The sequence below is a fragment of the Eublepharis macularius genome, chromosome 11 (genome assembly GCF_028583425.1).
Source record: "Eublepharis macularius isolate TG4126 chromosome 11, MPM_Emac_v1.0, whole genome shotgun sequence".
NCBI lineage: Eukaryota > Metazoa > Chordata > Lepidosauria > Squamata > Eublepharidae > Eublepharis > Eublepharis macularius.
The window spans coordinates 67253730-67278436 of NC_072800.1; the positions used below are offsets into that span (position 1 = coordinate 67253730).

The window sequence follows — 24707 nt, forward strand, 5'->3', positions numbered from 1 at the left end:
GATATTTAAATATACGCTTAACTTTCCTACTGATGAATGACACTTAAAATTTCTTTGAGATCACATTCTGATGCTAACAGTAGCATTAGTGTATTTGCTTGTAATATTATCGCATTGCAGATGCATCATCAAGATATTGTACTGTTGATGTAGTGGGGCATAACCTGTTGTAGATTTCGTTTGCTGATGCAACTATGCTTAAACTTTGGCTGTTATTAATTTAGCAATGTCGAATGGCTTGCTGATATTTATAATTGTGCAAATGATCGTCCTTCTCTTTTCCTTTTTCCTAATCCCAAACTCATTGTTTTAAATGTGGGATTACTCTATTAGCTCATTTGTTGTATATCAATGGGAAAATATTCTGTTGATAGTGTCATAAACAAGATTGTTGTAAAGTAATAACCTCAGGCGATACTACAGAATGTTTCATTAGTTAAAGCAGATCTGCTAATTCCAGAATGATTTAAGTTTCTGGAAGAGTAGTCACAGGCATTCAAGTCACATCCTATAGATCAGTGATCCCACCATGAATCAGTTGGAGGCTTATGAATTTTTCCTGAGATTATCCCTTTTAGAGTTCCTTTAGGTTAGATGATCTGGGAGATTATAACTGAATGGTACAGTCTGATAGTACACAGGTTTAGAAGAAGAAAGTAACCTTGAAATTCTTCTGATTTCAGGCATCATAAATCTTTCTTTGAACAACAGAGAATATGACATTTTTAGAATAAATATTGGTGCAGTGATAAATGTTTACTTAAGCATAATTCTTGAGCTTTTGTATTTACTAATTAACATGGAGGTTTCAATAACATTGATGAGCATAGGACATGATCTCTGCAAGCACTGAGGACATATAGGCAAAATGTGCTGTTCTGCCACAAGTTCAGACCACAGTAGGGCATGTTTCATTAAAATTTCATAGATACAGAGGAGTTAGCCGTGTTAGTCTGTAGTAGCAAAATCAAAAAGAGTCCAGTAGCACCTTTAAGACTAACCAATTTTATTGTAGCATAAGCTTTCGAGAATCACAGTTCTCTTTGTCAGATGCATGGAGGGCAAAAAGAGAAACTGGTCAGATATAGAGGAGGAGGGGGGTCGGGGTAGATGCAAACATCTCCTTCTGATGTGGAGATCAGTTTGCTTCTGTAAAGGTTCAGAGGACTTAGCCGTGTTAGTCTGTAGTAGCAAAATCAAAAAGAGTCCAGCAGCACCTCCAAGACCAACCAATTCCACTGCAGCACAGGCCTTTGAGAACCACAGCTCTCCCCGCCAGATGCATCTGACAAAGAGAACTGTGATCCCCGAAAGCCCACGCCAGGTGCCACTAGACTCCCCCTGAGCCCGCCTCTGTAAAGGAAATCAGTTACCTGTGATAATGAGATAACCATTCATAGTCCCTATTACAGAGGCGGGGTCAGGGGGAGTTCAGTGGCACCTGGCATGGGCTTTCGGGGATCACAGTTCTCTTTGTCAGATGCATCTGGCGGGGAGAGCTGTGGTTCTCGAAGGCTTGTGCTGCGGTGGAATTGGTTGGTCTTGGAGGTGCTGCTGGACTCTTTTTGATTTTGCTACTACAGACTAGCACAGCTAAGTCCTCTGAACCTTTACAGAAGCAAACTGATCTCCACATCAGAAGGAGCTGTTTGCATCTGCATATCAGAAGGAGATGTTTGCATCTACCCCGCCCCCCCTCCTCCTCTATATCTGACCAGTTTCTCTTTTTGCCCTCCATGCATCTGACAAAGAGAACTGTGATTCTCGAAAGCTTATGCTACAATAAAATTGGTTAGTCTTAAAGGTGCTACTGGACTCTTTTTGATTTCATTAAAATTTCAGAAAGTTGAGTAATAGCACAACCAATCACAATCCGGGTTCCTGATTATCACAAACATGTGGATATTTAGGATGCACGAATACATTTTTGTTACTAAATGCGTGAAATAGCAAGCATTGACTTGCATGTCTGAAACAGCCATGCAAAAAAGTTTCAAGTCACACCTCCTACTTTTCAATGAAATCTGCTTATATTGTTAACAACAAGCCATCAAAAGTTGGATTATTAGCAGTAAGCTGTGATTCTGGGGCCCTGGGCAAAAATCCAGGATTGGGCTCCAGAATCTATGCCACTTCCTTCCATGTCCTCTGCTGTGCCTAGTTCCTGTCACTGGGGTTCAAGCAAAGGGCAGCCCTCAACCCATAAAAGGTGGGTGGGAGGCGCTGTTGCCTCCAGAAGCTGGTTGCCTGAATGGATGATGGGGCCAGCAAGTGGCCTCTGCCGCTGAGCCACCTGCCCCCCTCTGTAAGGGGTGAGGGTGTGGGTGGTCAGGGTCCCCCACAGGGTGCAACCTGGAGCAGCTGTCTCTGTTATCCATTGGTTAAGACAGCCCCTGATTGGCAATGCCACCCTAAGCATACTTGCTACCCTTCTAAGCCCATTGACTTCAGTGGACTTTGAGGATGTAAGTCTGTGTAGGATGGCTTTGCAAATGATGTGCATACATGGTTAGTTTCTTTGGCAATTCTCCGTTGAAAGAACCTCAGCTACAAAGCATTTAATGGGATGGAAATGCTCCATCATGTACCTGCACAATACCCAACTTGTGCCCATGTAGCATATGAAAGGGCAAGATTGTTTTAAATTAGAGAACACATTGGAACATAAGAGTGGTCAACATTTGTACATATTCCTAGCCAAGCTGTGGTAGAACTTCATAGATTAAATGTGGTACTTTGGAGTGGGCTTTGAAGGTAAACAGAATCCAGAACTGATCCTAGAACATGGAATAGTATATCATGTGAATAACTAGCTGTATGCCTTATTCCATTATGGTAACATGGTTTTGAATGCTCAGTTATAATTAACAGCTTTTGTTTTATATTTTTACAATGATTTATTTGAAAGCCAACTTGGGCAGTTTCCTCTGGAGAAGTGGCACAAAAGTTTTCTTAATAAATAAATTTCATAACAAGAACCTTTTTACTAACCATCTTTTATCTCTCTTTCACTCAGCTGTTAAAGACTGCTTCAATGGGTCTTTGTTGTGTCCATCAACTAACAGCTGTATTCCAGTCTCCCAGCGCTGTGATGGTATTGTAGACTGCATTGATTTCTTCATGGATGAATCTAGCTGTTCAGGTAGTCTGCTAGTTTTAAATCAAAATCTCATTCACTATAAAGACTAGAATTTTTATTTAGCTTGGAGAAAATTCATAAAGTGGATGGGGCTCATAGTGGTAAAATGTGTTTGGATTTCCCCAAAGGAACATTTGATGTATTCTATTGTAGTTTTAGGTCGAAAACTAAGATAAAAATAAGAATGCGACTAGCTTAGATAAAGTTTTTTTTTTTACTATGACTATCCAGTTAGGATTCAAATGGAAATATCTCAAGCTGTATCAAGTGTAATTTCATTTAAGTAAGTCTATCGTCCTGCAGAAAATGAAGAGCATTTTGGAGGCACTGTTACAACATCTCTGATTAATAGGGTTGCCAGATTTTGACATGGAGGTTTTTGGAGGTATCTTGACATCAGGAGAAAAAGAAAAAGTGGCTTCTCCTATCCAGCTTTCCTTGGGGTAGCATGCAAGAGAAGTAAAAGGAACATAAGCAAAATAACAGAAGAATGAGAAGCTTCTTCAGCCTGGTCTCCCATGTTGGTGACAAATTCAAAGCCATGGGGGTATCTTCAGTTTGCGATCTGTCAGCCCTAGTGAATAATGTTAAAAATTAGCATTGCTATTTGAAACTTAAAATATGAAATGTAGAATTCACTTCAAGACCACACAGCCAAAATAATTCTCAATATGTACATATTATAGAAAGGTAAGTAAAAGAATAAACTGGACTTTATCCAACCCAAATTAGGCATTGTCCTTTATGAGGACTCAGGTTTCAAGCTCTCATTAAAATCAGTAAGACAGGTACTTCACTGTGTCTTGGTTACGCCTCAACTCTTGACATGTATGACTGTATCTAAAGTATAGGCAAAAAGAGGGAGGAGTAAATATAGTTTTTTTTAAGAGTGCAAATGCAAAATCACGCAGATACATATTTATTTTTAAAATGGCGAATTTTGTTATTGCATGGTGCCTATTTGAATATTTACATACATATTTACACCTATGTTTTGGCACAGTTATAGATTTCTTACTTTTTTTCTAGCTTGTCCAGAGTCATATTGTAAAAATGGAGGCACATGCAGCAAAGAAACTGCTCCCCTCTGCAGGTAAGATTGTATGTTGTCTTCTTGATTCACATGCTTATTTTTGAAAGCTATTGGGGAATGTCAAGGCAACCACAACCCAATCCTTACAGCAGTGGATACTCACAAATCCACATTTCAGAGTCCCTGTTGTTTTTCCTTCAAAGCAAAATTCACACCATCACATTACTTCAGCTCCAGCCAGTTTTGAAAAGCAATGATGATTTCAAATTTCTTATTCTTCCTGCTTTGAGACCCAAATCCCCATTTTAATTTTTCTTCTCCCTTGTGCAAATTGAACCCATGAATCTGTTTGCAATCCATCAATAAGTGTAGGTAACCAATCTTTGGCTTTCAAGCCAAACAAAAGCTTTTAAGCCGTAACAAAAGTCTGCCAAGAAAATGTTGTGATGCAACGTCCCCCCCCCCGCCCCCATAGGTCAGTAATGACTCGGTGCTTGCACAGGGGACTACTTTTACCTTTTACCTGTTACATTTAATTTGGAAGTTGACTCCCTATTTTCAGGCCCAAGCTGGCCATGTTGATCTGTGCCTCATGGCTAAATTACTGTAACAAGTGATTCATGAGGCTGCCCTGAAAGACTATCCAAAAACTGCTGCTGGTACGAACGATGGACGCCCATTTGTTATTAAGCCTAGCTATCAGGGCCACATTACTTCCACGCTGAGGTCCTTCTCCTGCCTGCTAATTAGATTCCAGGTCCTATCACAGATGCTGGTTCTTACCTTTCAAGTCTTTCATGGCTTCAGGATCACATATATGAAGGACTGGCTCTTCCTGCACATTCCCCATATGACAGCTTCATTCTTTCCAGCAAGGTCTATTATTCTCAGCAATGACTTTATCTAAGGTGCATTCTGCAATGGTCCAGGTTTGGGCTTTCTCAGTGGCTACCCCATGTCTGTGGAACACCCTCACAAAAGAGCTCAGAGGGGCTTCTGTCCTAATGGATTTCTGGCCAGTCTGTAAGGATTCTGGAGAGCTTTTAGGGTAGTGCAAGTTTAAGCAAAGGCAGGAACTGTTCTCTTAGTGGGGCATAAGTTGTTTCTAGATGTTAATTTTTAATGTTTATTTTTTTCGAGTTCTTTTCATAGTGTTATTATATCACTATTACCCACCATTGGTCCTGAGATGCTCAGGAGAAAAGCAAGCATGTAAATATTTTAAATAAATAAATATTTCTCTACTGTGATGCTGAGAAAGATGTTGCTGCATACACCTCCTTTTCAACAAGCCTTATCCTCTTACCCAACCAAATAATGGGTTGTGTAATTATTACATACCCTTGACTGACCTAATATATGACAAGACTGCATTCACCTGAGTAACCTGATGCATAACAAATGTGGATACCTGACCACTGAGGTGCATGGTAAATATTAATCAACCTGTCTAGATATACTTTTGTAATTATACTGTGCAGTGAAAATGCATATGAACAAGTGTTTTGACTGATTGTGTAGGCTGAATAATGGTTCCAGTTTTATTTAAAATGAGCCCTTTTAATGTTTATGTGAGCTGTAGCATGCACATTTGTTTAGGACATACCCTTGGAACAAACAAGAAATTATTTGAGATATTTAAATCAGCCTTTATCTTTGAGTTATGAATCATGCTTTAAACCACCCTTATTTTAAACCAAACCACCCTATTAGAGTTTTCAACTCAGGAATTAAAAAGAACAGGAAAGACAGACATTGCATATATGTGGCTTTTAGGAGAGTATGCATATAAAAAAAGACCTCAATTTCTAGTTCCATAGTATGTAAGAGGAAAGCCAGCAGAAATCATTGATAGAAAATATGGTTCCAGCTTAGTACAGTCTGGTGGAAAAGACAGTGCAAAACATTTTATGCAAAAGCACATCCATAATGTATTATTTCTCGTTGCTTTTTAATGTGAAGGAATCTACATGGCTGCAGGTTGTTTGTTTACTGCAGAAGTAATAATCTGTTTACAGTGTTGTGTCATAGCCGAAATTCTAATGCTGCATCTAATACTGAATCCATCTTGGAAGAAGAGATGTTGCAAAAAATATGTATAAGTAAGCTATAAGTATCAGGAGAAAATCAGACTGTGCTCAATATATTGTTTTAATGTTATTGAAATGAGGAATTTAGAAAAGCCGTAAGAAAATATTGCAAAACCAGGATAAGCCACTGTTTTGCAATATATTTAAGTCCCTGTGATTATTTAAGATTAATATTTGAGGGTTTTTATAGAAATTCCTCCCCCCCCCCCCCTACAACTTTCAGAGTATTGAAAAACATTATACTTGAGAATGTACTTAAATTGAACTGGCTTTACTGTGCTCAATTTTTCTGTATTTGCTCTAAGCAATCATATGAACAATTAAATTTTATTGAGCCCGTGCCTTTGGAATTTTGAGCTCACAGTTTATGCTTCTTTCCCTCCCTCCCTTGAGCCAAAGAATCTTTAATATGAGATCAGATTGGCAAGGAACAAGAAAGCAAGAGAAACAGCATACATGTAACATTTTCAATATATTTTTCCTTCCAGTTAGCCCTTAAAATTATGGAGACATCTGACAAGTTTCTATTTCCCATAAAGTTTGCCTGAGCCTTACCTTACTGGGAAAGGGGGTGGAGAGGATGATTTGGTTGTGAATACAATTGCTGTATTCAGATGTCACAATGAAATGTGGTATATGTGGTAAGCTTACTAAGTGGACATATATTTTGTTGTACAAACCATTGTTAACCTACAAGATATATAACAGACCGTAGTTTGGTGGCTCGCCTCCTTTCCCACTTGCAAGCAGAATCCCCAGATTTCATGGACTGCTACAAAGCCTCACTCCACATGCAGACTACTAGCTATTGGCCAGCAGCAGTAAATGGGAGGAAAAGGGTGAGGGGAGGTAAGTGGCTTAAGCAAAGCTGGACATCCCGTGCCTCTCTCTTGGATAAGGATCATCAGCCTCCCTTTCCTTCTGTGTATAGCTGCTTTGGTGAATTCCTGAGTAGAGATGGGCACGATCCGCATTACGAACGAAAAAAAACCACGATAATGGCGATCGCGCCCCGGCGGATCATGATCATCCACGGCCAACAATCCAGCGGTCAGGAGAGGCCTGGATCGGGGCGTTTGGGCTCGGTTCGGGGATCCAGACACTCAGGCGCCAGCAATCTATTCCCCTGGTAACAGAGCCAGGGGAATGCCTGAGCTCTGTTTGCCCTCCCTCTGTCACCCTGGAAACCCGAATGGAAGCCCAGCTTTCCTTGATCAGCAGGGCTTCCTTCCAATCACGAAGCAGCAAAGCAGTCACAAGTTGGGAGAAGACACCCAGGGGAGGGAGGGGGAAGGGGGTGTTCTGTAGCCATGGGCACTCCAATCTCATCCCTGCAAACCCTGATAGGCAGCTCTGATGGCCAAACGCAGACCTCCTGTGTTGCTGAATGGGACCCATGCTTATAAATAGCCGTGGTCTCCCAGGCTGGGTTTCACTTTCTGCGAGCAGTGGAGTGGGCCAGAGCTCTTGCTTGCTACTTGCTAGCCTTTGGAGAGAGAGAGAGAGACTGAGAGAGTCGGCCGCCGCCACAACCCACCTTCCCACATAGCTGGGAATACCAGCGTGCCCCGCTTTGGCATCTACAATCCACGATTCATGGTTCGGGAACGGGAGATGATTGGTGTGGATCGTTAATTTGGGATTGTCGCTGGCGCTGAACCACGATCCGCTGGCTCGTTAATTTTTTTTGGATCGTGCCCATCTCTATTCCTGAGTTTCTCCATCCTTTGCTCTTGAGGGGCTAAAGGCTCTGAAGTACATTCCTGATTGGTGAATCATGACTAGCACAGAAGGAGGGTCATGGAGAAAGGCTGAGAGAGAAGGAAGGAGGTAGTGCCCTTAGAAAGCATTGCCCATATCTGAATGCAGCTGGAACAGCAAGGTTTTCTCTTGGTCTATCCAGGATGTTGCAAGTGGCAGTGCTATTGGACAATCTAGAATTTCTGTATTCATACCTCACAACAAACCACAGTACTTACAGATCACAGTGAACAAACCAGGTATAAACTATAGTTTACAATTCCTGTTTAGTGTCCAGCAAGAAATCACAGTATGATGGGCACCCTGCATTCAAGCATCACACTAAATTAGAGTTTTCTCAGTCTGTGATTTGTCCTAATGTCTAAATGTGGTCCATGAGCAGTCATTATAGTTTACTGTATCCTGGAAAATTTCTGGATTGTGGTTTGAGATTTGGTGAGTGTCTTACAACTGAATGTAGACTAGTATGCTGTACAGTAAAGTGTGTTGGATATGGACCAGGGAAACCCAGCTTTGAACGTCTTTTTTTGCCATTGTATGGCTTTCAGTAAGTTCCTAGTCTGATGATATAAACATAATTCTACTGCTGAAGCTATGCAGGTCTAGCTCAGAAGAGAGATCATATGAAAGCTACTCTGGGTGACTAAGAAATGGGTTATGTACAAGTGTAAAAAAACCCCACACTTTCTTACCACCCCCCACCTGCTCCTTCTTATGGTATGTTCATGGCACTGAAGCTGCTGCAGTATAGCCCCTTTCCCTATCATCTAGGTAATTTGAGAAGGCTTGTGCTGTAGCTGTAGTTGTAGTTCCTCCCTGCACAGCATCACCTCTCCATCCGGAACCTGAGATGCCAACATAATGTAATTGCCAAAACATAACAAATGGTATGTCCATGAGACAACTGAATCATGCTCTACATGAGCACTCCAAAATGCAGCTGTCGGGACTTCCGGTTTGGGATTCATGGAGGTCTAACGCAGCTCCATTCGCGGAGCTGACCGGACTGCCGTTTTAACCGGCTGGAGGGGTGAAAATAGCCCGCGGCCGACTGCTCCCAGGCGGGGAGCAGGCAAAGAACGCTCAAGACCCTAGGGTGAGCTAGATCTCGGACAAGGGGGGGCTCTACACAACGAGTCTCCCCCCGATCCTTGAGGTCCCACCTTGCGACGGGTCGGCTATAATCTCTGCGGCAGTTTTGGGGCCAATTCGGCTGGCATAAGACCTACATACCCAAGCTTCGATTGGGAAAGGAAGCTGAGAGGAGAATTTAAGATCGAAACAGCGATTACAACCCGAGAAAAGTGAAGAGAAGGTAAAGATCGCTATCTTTTGATACGGGACAGATTGACAAAAACAGAGAGGGAAAAAAGTAGATTTTTAAACTGCAACAGACTAGTGAAAAGGAGGTGAAGACTCGGCAGGAGTTGTATTTGAAAAGAGACTAAGTTTAAAGAAGTTATTAAAGAAACCGGACTATTGTTTTGAATACCTGTGGCTTTGGAGCTGTGGGAAAAAGACACCATCGCGAGACCTGCTGTGGGAAGACGGGAGACAGGAAGTGCGTAACAACAATAGAGTGGCTGGAGAGAAGCGGCCCTTGCCGGAGGACAGGAAGTAGGGAATCGCCATTTTTGAAAGGGGAAGGGTCGCGGCTTCAGCGGAAGAGGAAGTAGGCCATCTTGGATTATAACATCATAGAGAAACCATAGAGAAAAGATGCCCGACATTTTGGACACTTTAAAATTTAATTTTGGCAAGAAGATTGGGACATTTGAAAAAGAAAAACATTTAATTTTACGCCACGGAGTTAAGGAAGAGAGCGGATTCGTGGGAGCGAGCTAAAGCAAGCCCCACGATGTCGAAAAAAGAGTGGCAATCGGCAATAGAAAATCTGGATAAAAATCTGGATAAAAAACTTTTAGATATGATTAAAGAGCTTAAGGACACGAAATTGGAGCTTATTAAAGAGGTTAAAGAGGTTACACAGACAGTAAAGTCGGAGCTGTCAGAAATGAAAAAAGGTATGGAAACGATTCGTAGTGAATTACAAGGAACGCAGCAGAGAGTTAAAACAGTAGAAGACGCGATGGAGAATCTAATAGACACGCAACAAACAGAGATGAGATTGGTGAAGGGGAGGATGTCAGTTGCAGAAACTAAACACATGGAGAAGCAGCTACGTTTTCGTGGTCTGCCAGAAGTGGAAGGGAAGTCAGCGCAAGAACAGATGACTGAGGTGTTGGCTGAATACCTGGGGAAGGAGGAGGAGGAAGTTGTGGCTATCCTAGATGTGGCATACCGTGTGAATTCAAGAATTGCAACCCAGAGGAAATTACCAAGGGATGTGATTGTGCAGTTTACAACAAGAAACATGAAAGAGAGGATTGTGACAAAACAGTTCCAAGATCCATTGGAGATTGATGGCAAGACGATCATTATAATGAAGGAACTGCCCAGATCAGTGTTATTGGACCGGAAAAAATATAAAGTGCTAATTCAGATTTTGAAGGACATGAAAATCAGGTATAGATGGGAGTTACCAGAAGGAGTGTCCTTTGAGTTTGGAGGGGCAAAAAAACGCATCAGATCTGAGCGAGAGATGGAGAGATTTATTAAGGACAATGAAAAAGACTTACCAACAAAACTATGAATATGGAGTGTAAAGTATTATCTTGGAATGTAAATGGACTAAACTCACCGAATAAGAGGAAAAATATTTTTCATTGGCTACTAAAACAAAAATGTGATATTGTTTGTTTGCAAGAGACCCATATTAGAAAACAGGATGTAAAATATTTAAAATCTGGAAAACTGGGCAAAGAGTTTGTAGCGGCCTCTAATAAGAAAAAAAGAGGAGTGGTGTTGTATATAAAAGAGGAGCTACAGCCAAAATTTGTTATGAGAGATGTGGAAGCTAGATTTGTAGCAGTGGAATGTATTTGGAATTTAAAGAGAGTGTTGGTAGTCGGACTTTATGCACCTAATGGTGCAAAAGAAAGCTTTTTTGAAGAGTTAAGGAAGCATTTAGACGATCTTGTATATGACCAGATAATTCTTGCTGGAGACTTCATTGGAGTGACAGACTTGGAGCTAGACAAAAAGACTACAACGATACAAAAGAAAAGAGGACTATTACCAAAGCTTTTTTTTGAGTTGATTCAACAAGAGACTCTCGAAGATGTATGGAGGAGAGAATATCCTAAAAGTAGACAGTTTACTTTCTATTCTGCAAGGCATTTTACATTATCAAGAATCGATATGATCTGGGCCTCAAAAGACTTAGCGTTATGGACTAAGGAGGCAGAAATAATGCCGATGGTAGGCTCAGATCACAACCCAATTATGTGGAAATTTGGAAAAAAAGAGAAAAAGGAAAGCATGGAGAATAAATGAGGACTTGCTACAGGAAAGAGAGAATACGGAAATACTGAGAAGAGAGACAAAGTTTTTTATACAATACAACGTGAATAAAGAAGTACCAACCAATAAAGTTTGGGATGCGTACAAGGCGGTTGTAAGGGGCATACTAATGGACTTAAACGGCAGAGCAAGAAAAAAGAAAGAGGAGAAAAGACAAGAGATTGAGGAGAAAATAAAAGCCAAAGAAACACAGCTAAAAAAGAGACCAGGGAAAAAGAAGATATACCAGGAAATCAAAATTCTTCAAGAACAGCTAACAGCAATGAGTAATAAAGAATTGGAGTGGAATCTTAAAAGACTGAATCAAAAAGCGTTTGAGGGTGCTAATAAACCTGGGAAATACCTAGCATGGCAATTGAAGTAGAAAAGGGAAAAGAAAATAATAAATAAAATCTGTGAAGATAATAAAACGTACTTGGAGCAGACTACCATTAGTAGAGCCTTTTATAAATTCTACGCTAAGAAGTAAACAAAGAATCAATAGCATCATATCTGGAGAAAACCAAACTTCCAGAAATCTCAGAAGCTTGGAGAAATAAGTTGAACAGTGAAGTAACTGACGAGGAAATAAGCAAGGCAATACAATCCGCAAATCTAGGAAAGGCGCCAGGGCCAGATGGACTTACGGCTAAATTTTATAAGACAATGGCCAATGAACTGGCACCATTCCTAAAAGAGGTGATGAATGGAGTTTTTAGGGATCAAAGGATTCCAGATACTTGGAGTGAAGCGAATATATCATTGATCCCAAAAGAGGGCCAAGACCTGACTAACGTGAAAAATTATAGACCTATATCACTACTTAACAATGACTATAAAATTTTTACGAAGATATTGGCGGAGAGATTGAAGGGGTGGCTCTCGGAAGTTATAGAGGAGGAACAAGCAGGCTTTTTGCCAGACAGACAAATAAGAGACAATTTAAGGACAGTGATTAATGCTATTGAATATTATGACAAGCGTTGTGACAAAGAGGTTGGTTTCTTCTTTGTAGACGCTGAAAAAGCGTTTGACAATTTAAACTGGGACTTTATGTTTGCCACTATGGAAAAGCTATAATTGGGAGAAAGATTCATCAGAGCAATTAAGGAAATTTACAGAGACCAGACTGCAGCAATTGTAGTGAATGATGAATTGACCAAGAAATTGACGATTAGTAAAGGAACAAGACAAGGTTGCCCGTTATCTCCATTGTTGTTCATTTTAGTATTGGAGATTCTGATGATACAAATACGTCAAGATGAGCCAATTCGTGGAATAAAAATAAAGGACTATTCATACAAGGTCAGAGCATTCGCGGATGACATAATGTTAATTGTAGAGGACCCATTGGAGAACATGCCAAAAGTGATAGATAAGATCAAGGAGTTTGGAGATTTGGCAGGTTTTTATATTAACAAAAAGAAGTCAAAGATACTATGTAAAAATATGACTAAGCAGAAACAACAATTGTTAATGGAAACAACGGACTGTGAAGTAACAAGCAAAGTGAAATATTTGGGAGTTGAACTGACTGCAAAGAATATAGACTTATTCAAAAATAACTATGAAAAATTATGGACTCAGATAGAGAGAGATTTGATCAAATGGAATAGTTTGAACCTGTCATGGTTGGGCAGGATTGCAGCAGTTAAGATGAATGTGTTACCAAGAGTAATGTTTTTGCTACAGACAATACCAATCATCAGAGACTCTAAACAATTTGAAAAATGGCAGAGGAAAATATCAGATTTTGTTTGGGCAGGCAAGAAGCCTCGAGTGAAAGTAAAAGTTTTACAAGATGCAAAGGAAAGAGGCGGAATGCAACTGCCCAACCTGAGACTTTATCACGATGCAATCTGCCTAGTTTGGTTGAAAGAGTGGATGACATTAAAGAACAAGAAACTATTAGCCCTAGAGGGATATAAAAAATTTTTTGGATGGCACGCATACCTATGGCATGACAAAGTAAAGGTCAACTCGATGTTCCTGCACCATTTTGTACGGAGAAGTTTATATACAATCTGGAAGAAGTATAGAATTTACCTACAAGAAGGAACCCCCTTGTGGGTGGTTCCATACGAGGTGATAGATCCGAGAGCTGTTGATAATGAACAACAATGTTTAACGTATAAAGAAATAACTAAAATTGAAGTATCTAAACTTAGAATAAAGACGCAAGAGGAACTATCACCTAATTATGACTGGTTCCAGTATAGACAGATCAGAGACTTATACAATTCGGACTCTGCAAAGGGGGGTATACGAACAGAGAACTCGGAACTAGAGCAGACCCTTCTTAAAGAAGACAAGAAAAGAATATCCAAGGTATACCAAGTACTGTTGAAATGGTATACTGAGGACGAGACAGTTAAAACACAGATGGTGAAATGGGCTATAAATTTCAATAAAGAAATAACAATGGAGGCATGGGAATACTTGTGGAAAACTACAATGAAGACAACGACATGTACTAATATTAAAGAGAACATTTACAAAATGATATATCGTTGGTACATGACACCAAAGAAGATTGCGCTAGGGAATTTGAACACTTCTAATAAATGCTGGAAATGTAAGAAGCATGAGGGCTCCCTCTATCATATGTGGTGGTCATGTGAGGTAGCTAGGCAGTACTGGGGGGAAATAATAAGAGAAATGAGTGAAATTTTACAGTTTCAAATAAATAAGAACCCAGAACTCCTGCTACTAAACTTGGGAATGGAGGGAATTCCAGCCCATCATAGGACGTTGATATTTTATATGACAGCAGCAGCTAGACTTTTGTATGCGCAAAAATGGAAAGTACAAGAAGTGCCAACTATTGAAGATTGGATCTACAAATTGCTGTACATGGCAGAAATGGACAAGATGACAAGAAAACTGAGAAATCTGGACTCAGGGCAGTTTAACACAGACTGGGAGAAGCTGAAACAATATCTGGAGAAGAAATGGGAGGTGGGAGGGAAACTGTGGCAGTTTGAGAACTACTGAAGTATAATAAAAGTATAAAAGAGAGGGGTGTCTTTACCGGGGGAGGAAGAGATAAATGTGAATTTATAAGCAGTTAGATTAACAGATTGATATATATATAGATATATATAGGTTAATAGATAGAATGTTGATAGAAAATAATTAATAATAAGGTTTAAATACGAGGATTGAGTAACCAACAATATTTTCTTTCTTTGACAAGATTTATATGCACCAAACTGAATGTACAGAAGAGTCAAATTGATTGACTATGTGATGAGTTATATAGAATTACTATAAAAAGATAGAATGAGTAATATATAGAGAATAAGTCAAATTGTTTGATTTAAATGTAAGATTTTTATGGTTTATGATATATAGGTTTATGATATATAGAAATATTTAAAACTGGAAAATGGGATAAATTGTTTATCCAAGATGGAAACAAAGACTTACAGTTTGGGTATATAACAAGAAAAGTAGTTAAGGATGTACTGCTTAATATAATGGAGAATGTATATCTGTTTTAGACAGAGGAATTTAATAGAAGCAAGGGAAAAGGGACAAAGGGTGGGAAAGCTGTTGGAAGTCAACTAAAGGGGGGGAAAGGGAGGGGGTTAGAAATGAAAAATTTGGGGAAAATTGAATGTAATGTAAAAATAATGGATTCTAACCCAATAAAAATTTTTTCAAAAAACAAAAACAAAATGCAGCTGTCGGGGTGCTGAATGGAGTGGGTTTCTTGAAATTAATAATACTAGCCCTGCAACATCTTTGCTGGCTTCTGGAACATTTCCAACAGCTATTTAAAGACCTGAATGATTCAGAATATATCAAGAACTACCTTCTTCCATAAGGGCAGGGATTTGTAACCTTTGGCCTATGACCAAATGCAGCTCAGTATGGAAGCAAATATGGCTCATTACAAAAGCAAATGAAATTAAGGTGTGTAAGTTTTCATGGGACTAATGTGATTTTTAAAGATGTTTTGCAGAAAGAAAAATGGTACAGGTGAACAGTTGCCAGGATTCCAAGTTCAAACTATGCACTGATTTATAAATAAATAAAAGAACACCCCAAAACAAAGGAACACCTTCAAACTGGATACACAAAGTACAAGGAACAGAAGGGTGCAAAATATAAGATTGTAGATATCACATAAACCACCTAGAGCCCACAAATAATAACATATGCCAACATTTAAAATTATTGTGACAATGCGACTAGTTGCCAATGATGTAAAAGTGCACCAGAATTATATACACAGTGTTCTAAAACAATCATACAGGGTGTTCCTGTGTATATGTATTACTTATTGTGAGACCTTGTGGGTGCCACTTCCTATGGACTCACAACAACCGGTATTTGTTCTGCAGAAACTTTGTGAATTATTAATTAACATGTCAGTTATCAGTAATGTTGAGCTGTATATTTTCAGTTACGCAAATGTGATTTCTTATTCTGGCTCTATGTTGAGGTCTGGCTTCGAATTTCCACGTAGCTTGGCTCTTTAAATGTAAAAGCTTACTGACTCCTGCATATTCTGTCTGCTGTTTAAGATCTTCTCAGAAGGCTTTGCTACCTGTTCATGTTCTGTCTGAGGTATGGTGAGTGGTTACAAAGAATAGTGTCAGCACTGCAGTAGCACTGAAGTAACAATATTTCCTCCCCAGGGAAGTTTGCTTTGCTCCCCTTTTTTTGCATTCAATCACCAGCCAGGGTATATTCTGGAGGTGGTGTGGTATTTGGCAAGTACCCAGTTCTTAGGACTCACTTCCAAAAATGCATCAGAGCATTAGAAGAAAATTGGAGTCAGTATATGTACTGTAACTTTTATCAAATGGGATGAGAAACCCTTGATATGTGGAATATCAGTGCCATTTATTGTACAATGCATTGAAATGCATTATCTACCAAACAGCAACTACCTGTGAAATTCTTTTCTTTTTTTAACGTTCATTCCATTTAATCACATTTTTAAATGTACAGAAGGTACACTGAACGAGTTCAAATACTGATTAAACTTTAACAAAGCAGCAGCCCTCTCTCAGACCTACATCTAACAGAATAGCAGGGTACATTTCTTGAGTAAATTTTAAGCTATGAACATATTTACTCAAATCAGTTTGTTTGAGTGGATTTTTAAAGGAAATTTAATTGGCAGAGAAAAAGTCAATAAAGGCTTTAAAATGTGGTCCTTCTCATCAATGCTGCTGCAATAAGAGCTTTATAAGTTTGAACTCCTCCCCCCCCCACCTTGCTATTTGTCTCCTTGCAGCCCGTGCTTGCTCAAAGTGCGAGCTGTGAAAGAGTTTCTGGTAAGTAGCCATGTTGGTCTGCAAAGAGGAAGATCTAGTTGGTCTTTGAGGTGCTATTGGACCTGGATCACGCACTTCAGTTGCAAGAGAGAGGGTGTGAGGGCCGCTCCAGAGCAATAAAGAGATAGCTCAAGGCCAAGCACCAAGAGAGGCAAAGATGCAGAGCCAGCAGCAGGAGAAAGACAAAGGACGTGTCCACTGGGGAGGACGATAGATGAATTGGGCAGTCTCCTGTTGAACTCCGCACACACATAGCTGGTGATCATTAGGCTGGCTGAGGGCTTAGAGGTAAAGCTCCCTCATAGCCAGTGCTGGGGAGAATGCCATGGCAAAGATGCAGAAAGCAAAATAAGGAAGGACAAAGGAAAGGTCCAGGGGGGAGGAGGATAGATTGATTGGGCAAGCTCCCATTGAATGAGCTAAAAAGGTCTAAGCCCTCAGCAAATGCCCCCCCACACACACACACACTATTATTCCTCTGTGTGTGTTACTCCTTGCTCTCCTGTCTCGTTCACCAATGGTCAAGAGATGCTGGCCCATAGGTGGCTTTCTCCTCCCCACCACCATCACAGAAAGGCAGCCACCTGCCTCTCCTTTCCGCCTGCTGCTGCAAACCATGCCCTTACCCAGCGCCTCTCTTGAAACGAGGGTGTAGGAACAGTCTTGGAGATTTGAACGGGCTGACCTCATTCTTCAGATCATTTTTTTTCATTTCTAGCTCATCCAGTTCTTAAGACTTAAGTGCTGTTTAATGACAGAAAGAGAGGCTGGTTCCTTGAGGGGCTGAAATTGCTTCAGATTCTAGTGTCTTGAGATACAATACTGAAAGGTAAAAGAGTATTGTAATTCATTCAAAATAATTGTACTATTTTCTTATTAAACTCCTCTTTGGAGTCAAAATTTCAAGATTGGGGGGGTTGCAACTTCAGAGGGGAACTCTCAGTAATGCTGCTGTAGAAACTGAAATGCTATTGCTTTGAAGAGATCTTGGGTGACCTTTTTTCTCTTCAGGGAGGCCTTTTGGGAGAGAGGGAACTCATGACCAAATTTAATACATCAGTCATTCCAGATGTACAGCTATGACCTAGATAGTCACTCACCACCTTCCAACATTGTTGGTGGTTGGATCATTTCCTCTTTATGAAGAAGTACAAAACTTTTATTTTCCAAAAATAGTTTCAAAGTTGAGTCCAGCGGCTGATGAAAGTGATACACATCTTTTCTTACAGGATTTTGAAGCAAAGTAAGGCGTTTACCCCTGCTCAGAAAGTAACCATAGCAGCACGTTCTAAATATTTCCTCAGGCACTCCGACTTGTATTTTATCAGCCCTGTCGGATTATGCAGTATCAGAGCAGGAATTATTTTTAGCATCTGATCCAAATAATTGAATCCTTAATGCAAAAGTATCTCAAGCCTGTTCTATCAGGAAAAGGAGAATATTAGAGAAAAGAGTTAAGGTAGAGTAACTTAAAAACCCAGAAGAAGACTGGGGAAGAATCCCTCTTGTGGGCTTAAGGCTTGCAAATCCCTCCAGAGGCCACACTAATGCTTGTTATGCCGAACGCATCCCATGAGCTGCCTGACAAATGTCCTGTGTTCTCACTTGGATCTCCCCAATGAGGCAAATCATGTTCCTATTTGGAAGTCAGTTTGCTTCTCCTGTGAAGAAAGCCAGGATGAGGGTCTAGATGTACACTTCAGCATCCAAAGTGGACCCTTAGACCTTGAGAAGATTCTTTCTTTTACCATTCCATCTTCTGTCTTCTCTCACTATAATTAAAGTTTGGCACAATGAGGCTTAGGGCCAAGCTAGAAGTGACAAATCACACTTGAATGGCAAGTGAACAGACTCACGTGTAGACATGGGCATGATCCAAAAAATAATCCCGATTTAGCTGATCGTGATTCCGCGGCAGCGCCGAACCCAGGTACCCAAACCTCACCGATCAAGTCCCGTTTCCGATACAGAATCGGGAATTGGGAATTGGGAAGGCGACGCGGGAGGGCGCCCCGCGGTTTCCAGCGCTAAAGGAATGGTGGGTGAGGAGGATGGCGGCCGCCTGGCCCGGCAGGCCCGTGGAGGTGGTGGTGAGCCACCACCTCTCAGGGGGCGGGGGGTCTGTCCCCACGGAGTGTGCCGGTACTGTCACGGGGGGGGGGAACCAGAGGAGATAGCTCCCTATTCCCTAATTCCCTATCCACTGAAGCCCAAAGCTAAAGCTCCCTCTCTCTCTCTCTTGCGCTTTCTCTCTCCAAAAGCAGCAAGCAAGAACTTGCCTCTGTCCCACTCCACCCGCAAGCGGAAAGTGAAACTTTGTTGCGCAGCACATGGCTATTTATAAAGCCTGGGTCTGCTATGCAGGAGGGCTGTGTTTGGGTGTAAGAGCTGCCTCTCAGGCTTTGCAGGGATGAGATTTGAGTGCCCATGGCTACAGAAAAACACCCCCTTCCCCCGCCCTCCCCTCTCTTCTCCCAAATGGACGAGACGGGCACGCACTTTTCTGGCTGCTCCGTGGTTGGAAGGAAGCCCTGCTGATCAAGGAAAGCTGGGCTTCCATTCGCATTTCCAAGGCGACAGAAGGAGGGCAAACAGCTCCGGCATTCCCCAGGCTCCGTTTCCACGGGGCTCCATTCCCTCGGAAACAGATAGCTGGTGCCAGACTGTCTGCAGACTGCAATCCCAAACGTAAATCGATCGGTCCAATCGAGACCCGATAGAGCGCCCCACCCAAGCGCTGAACCGGGAGCCGTGGACGGAACCGATCAGCCCGGTCCCGATGGCGCAAACTCCAAAATCGGGGCAATTTTCAGTCCGTAATTCCAATCGTGCCCATGTCTACTCACGTGTATTCCTCCCTGTTCACTTGTGCTCCACGTGATTCATGTGAGGGCTGCAGACAGTGTTTGTAGGCTTTATTTCAAAGATTAACTAGTAGTCTAGGAAAAGTTTATTTTCTTGAGAGGGAAATTGTTGAAGATGAGAGAGATACTGTAGGAGAAGGGTTGGTCTCTTTGTAAAGGTGATATTTTATGCAATATAATTTCTTTGCAATACCAGGAGACTGTATGGATTAAAATTCTAGGAAGCACGGAGGAGAAATATTTTTGTACATATATGTATGATTTTTATAAAGAGGAAAAGGTTTGTATTTGAAACTAAAGCTTAAAATGGCAGTCATACGGAGGAAGTAAAATATTTAAGTTTTAAAAGAAGTCTGCTCTATGTTTTGGCCTAATGTTTGCCTTTTTTATACATCCTTTATCCAGTTGACAAAATCTTTGTGTGCTTGTTAGTTGGGGAACAGACACCTGCAAAAGTATCAGTGCTGAGAGATTAGGCAACATGTATACCTTCCATAGATTTTTGTTACCCGCTCACCATTCTATACATGCCCCTTTCTGAAACCAACAATATAATTTCTTTCTATGAAATCCCAAATGCAAAAACTCACATATTAGGCTCAGGACAAAGCGTGAGGGTTGCCCAAATTTATGCATAACTAGTAAAATATACATAATGTGCTGCTTTCTGTAACATGTTCTGAATTCATACAAAATTTTCCTTGGTACATCGTATAGCTTTATTTTTTGAGTGAGCTGTTGGGATGAAATAATAGGAAGAGTTGCACCATGAGGGAAATGTATTCTGTTCTGCTTTGCGCTTGTGACCCAGCATACTGCCCTCTGACCATCCTGTCTGCTCCTATTAGACTCCCTGTTGGTTCCAGAGCTCCAGGCTTCCTTGTTCTTCTCTGATCCTACTTTGCCATTCTTCCTACTCAACCAGCATGAGCTCAGCTATCTGAGAATTAAACTCTTTATGCTGTTGCTAGATGGCTGAGGCATTGCCAAACACATGCAAAATCTCACAAATTAAGTAGAACTTCTTGAACTTTTCCTGCCAGATTACAGTGTTGACAGACTGGTTCAGCTCCTTGAATTTTAATTCTCAACACACACACATACACGCAGGACTTTTCTCATCACTCTGAAGTGCTGGTTTTATGTTTGCTATACTGCTAATCACCTACCTGTCTGCTTCTCTGACAGAAAAGCTGTAACTGTGTAATGTTCCCACACAGCTTTTTCTCACAAAGAATCCCTTACCCAATGTCATATTTGACTCCACATTTGTTTTAACCCTAAATACAAAAGTGTACACAGCAGTTCACAGATCTAATTTCAGTGTCAGAAATTTCTCTTGCAAATGGGAATAAATGTGACCTTGTGTATGAGTAAATAAATTATGTTCCAGCACAAGCCTATCTATTAGTTTGCTTTGCAGTTAGCTTGCTCTTATCTCACCAGATGTCAAAACAAACCAGCTTCCAAATTCTACTTTTATGTTTAGTGTCCAGCTGATCAAAAATCAGATAGATCACAAAAAACAGATCTGGAGGGGTTTTTTGACTCTTAAAATTATTTTTTCTAACACTTCCTATCAGCAGAGGAAAGACATACAGCTTGTTGCCAGACTATTACCCAGCCCCAGAGGAAGAATTCCAAGATAAGGCTTGAAAACTATACCTAAATGCAACATTCCAACAGGGGCCAAATCCACACTTCCTTTTTGTTTCCGCGCCTTTTTCGCAACCACAGCGCTGTTCAAGCAGATACTCACACGCTTTCTCATTCCACGTGTTCCCCGCCATCACTGCGCCACAATTGTGCCTCCTTTCCATACCACGTGATAATGGCAGAAATCTGTTTTTGCCCTGCCCTTTTTTTTCTTTTCATAGTGCATTTGCACAATAAAGAAAGGTCGGTATACCACAAAACCTACTTTAGTGAGCAGTGGTTTGCGTGGGAAAAGAAACAGATGATGGTCCTTTTCCTTATCATCAGTTACTTTCCACTCTCGGCTTTGAATGGAACCTGGTTCCCCCCTATAAATACTCTGGCTTTTCCCTGGCTCTGCCTACATAAGAGTCGGAAAATCGGTATAGTGCAAAATTAACTTGGGGGGGGGAGTGATGTGCGCCGTCAATGCTGATGATGGAGGAGGGAACTGCCCACTATAATACTTTGCCCAGTGGCATGTGGAGAACTGTTTGCGCCACGAAGACGCACTGGGAGGGTGAATGTGATGGTGCACAGCATGGTAGCGGAATGAACCCAATTGCCATGACTGTGCAAGATAAGCGGATGGTGAGTGCGTGTGGATTTGGCCAAGATCTTTGTGACTTAGGTTTCAATCATAAGGACACTTTCCTGGGAGTCAGCCCCCTTGCTTCATATTGTTCCCATAGGGCACAAGACCTAAATTCAGAAGCATAGTCTTTTCAGTTTGAATGCTGATGTGGTTAAACATGTATATGCTTTTAGGTAGACTTGTATAGTTCAGCATGAAGTGAGTGTAATTCTACAAGATATAAGTCAAGACAAACCTGCTTTGCAAAATGAAGACCTCCATATGTTTGGGATAACATTCCGTGAGGCAGGGTATAAATGAAGTAAATAAAAATTGCTGATTTTTTTATGATCAGAAAGGTGGATCACCTTCCCTACAAGGAAGAAAAGCAAAAGAGTTCAAAGTTTTCAATTTAAAATACTGATCTAAGATGGAACCTATTAGAAGTATACAAAATTATGTATGATGCAAAGAAATGGAAGAGAAGAGGAGAAATTGTTCTCATCACCTTTCAAAATATTAAAATGCAGGGTCATCCAATGGAAGTGATAGGTAGTAATTCAGAAAAGACAAAAGGAAATGCCTCTTCACACATTACCATTGACTTGAGGAATTCCTGACTGGTTTATATGGATTTAAAAAGGAGTTAGATCCATGGAGGATATGGCCATATTAATGGGTTATTAACCACGATGGCTAAACAGCACCTTCACATTCAGAATGAGGAAGACAAAACCAAAAGGAAGCTTTGGCTTCTGTTCCCCCACTGTGAACTTCCTTGGCTTCTGGTTAGTGACTGTTGGAAACAAGATGCTGGACTAGATGGACCACTGGCTTGATCTAACGAGTCTTCTTATATTCTAATGGCAATGGTCATAAAGTGTGTAAGGAAAGAACATTCATTGTACTTGTAATTTATTCTTATATACGCAAGACAAAGTTCTCAGTACTCCTGGCATTTTGGATTCTCTAATGTATAATATGTGATGGATCAGCAGTGCAGAATGTACCCTATGGATTCCTGTTGAAATTTTGATGTGATCTTTTTGAGAGATCTACAAGTGAAAGCATTGCCTTGTTACTAGCCATGTCTACTTGTTTCCTTTTCTTAGGCCAGACCTGAAAAAGCTGGATAATTTTTTAAATAAAAGGTAACTGGTAAGCCCAAGTGCTGCATGTTCTTTCGGACTGGAAAATACCATAGATACCAAAGGTCAATCAGCTGATCTCCTTTTTGCTTAACTCAGGAAATATTTCTGTTTTGTGTTCAGTTGAGGTTCCCTCTAGTCTTCAGCTGTGCATTGTTTCTTTAGGGAACCCACAATTTCCTTAGGGGGGGGGAGTCTACCTTGATAATTCATTGCCTCATTCCCTGAGTCTTCGGGAAATTTCATTTCTGATGCTCATTTCTGGTTTACAAAATTATGCATGGGATAGAGAAGGAGAGAAAAGTATTTTTCTCCTTTTCTCACAATACAAAAACTCATGGGCACTCAAGGAAATTGCTGAGCAGTCGGGTTAGAATGGATAAAAGGAAGTACTTCTTCACCCAAAGAGTGATTAACACTTGGAATTCACTGCCACAGGAGGTGGTGGCAGCTTCAAGTATAGACAGCTTCAAGAGGGGATTGGATAAATATATGGAGCAGAGGTCCATCAGTGGCTATTAGCCACAAGGTATAGATGGAATTCTCTGTCTAGGGCAGTGATGCTCTGTATTCTTGGTGTTGGGGGGGCAATCAGTGGGAGGGCTTCTAGTGTCCCTTCCCCACTAGCAGACCTTCTGATGACACCTGGGCTTTGGCCACTATGTGACACAGAGTGTTGGACTGGATGGGCAATTGGCCTGATCCAACTTGGCTTCTCTTATGTTCTTATGCTCCTGTTTCTAATTTATTCCATCACCTCTCTATCCCATTCCTTCTTTACTCGCTACCTAGCCTCCACCCATATTCAGTATGCTAGAGCAGACATGATAAAATTTCCACTAGACATGGACAGGGGATCTGTCCATGTTACATGCTGAATCAGACCATTGGTCTGAGATGATCTCTTCACATCACCTACAATTTAGTCCTTTTTAAATGGAGATGCCAGGGATTGAACCTGGAACCTGTATGCAATGCAGATGTTCCAGCACTAAGTCACAGCCAGCATTCCCTCTAGTGTGCGCTGTGCGCAATTGCGCACAAAATATTACCTCTTGGCGCACATGATTACTTCAGGAGCGCAGAGATGATTCCTCTCTGATGGTCTAGACTTCCTGCTCAGCTGGTGCCCTCTGAACGGTAAGGATGCGGCAGGATGGCACTGGAGCAGGCTTGACCCACACCTCTGAGGGCCCAGGGTGAAGGATGGCACCAGGGCAGGCTTGGCCTACACCACTGAGGGCCCAGGGTGAAGGATGGCACCGGATGGTGCTGGGGCAGGCCTGGCCTGCGACACTGAGGCCCCAGGATGAAGGATGGAGCAGGATGGCACTGGGGAAGAATTGGCCTGCAATGCTGAGGGCCCGAGGATGAAAGATGGTTCTGGGGTAGGCTTGGCCTGTGACACTGAGGGCCCGGAGTGCAGGCCTGGCCTGCAACAATGAGGGCCTGGGGATGAAGTATTGTGTAGGATGGCTCTGGATCAGGCCTCACCTACGATGTTGAGGGCCCGGGAATGAAGGATGGCTCAGGATGGTGGCAGGGCATGCCTGGCCTGTGACAGTGAGGGCCTGTGGATGAAGGATGGAGCAGGATGGTGCTGGGGCAGGCTTGGCCTGTGACAATGAGGTCCTAGGAATGAAGGATGGTACTGGATGGCACTGGGACAGGCCTCATCCATGACGTTGAGGGCCCGGGGATGAAGGATGG

General features: G+C 41.4%; 1 protein-coding gene across 2 annotated transcripts in view; it reads left to right on the plus strand.

Moving 5' to 3' along the window:
* Window positions 1-24707, plus strand: part of MALRD1 (MAM and LDL receptor class A domain containing 1) — a 349934-nt gene that overhangs the window by 288232 nt on the left and 36995 nt on the right. For both annotated transcript variants that reach the window (XM_054992174.1, XM_054992175.1), the window contains exons 31-32: window positions 3017-3142; window positions 4169-4232. In XM_054992174.1, coding sequence (XP_054848149.1) covers window positions 3017-3142; window positions 4169-4232 — 190 coding nt within the window. The remainder of the gene's footprint in view (window positions 1-3016; window positions 3143-4168; window positions 4233-24707) is intronic.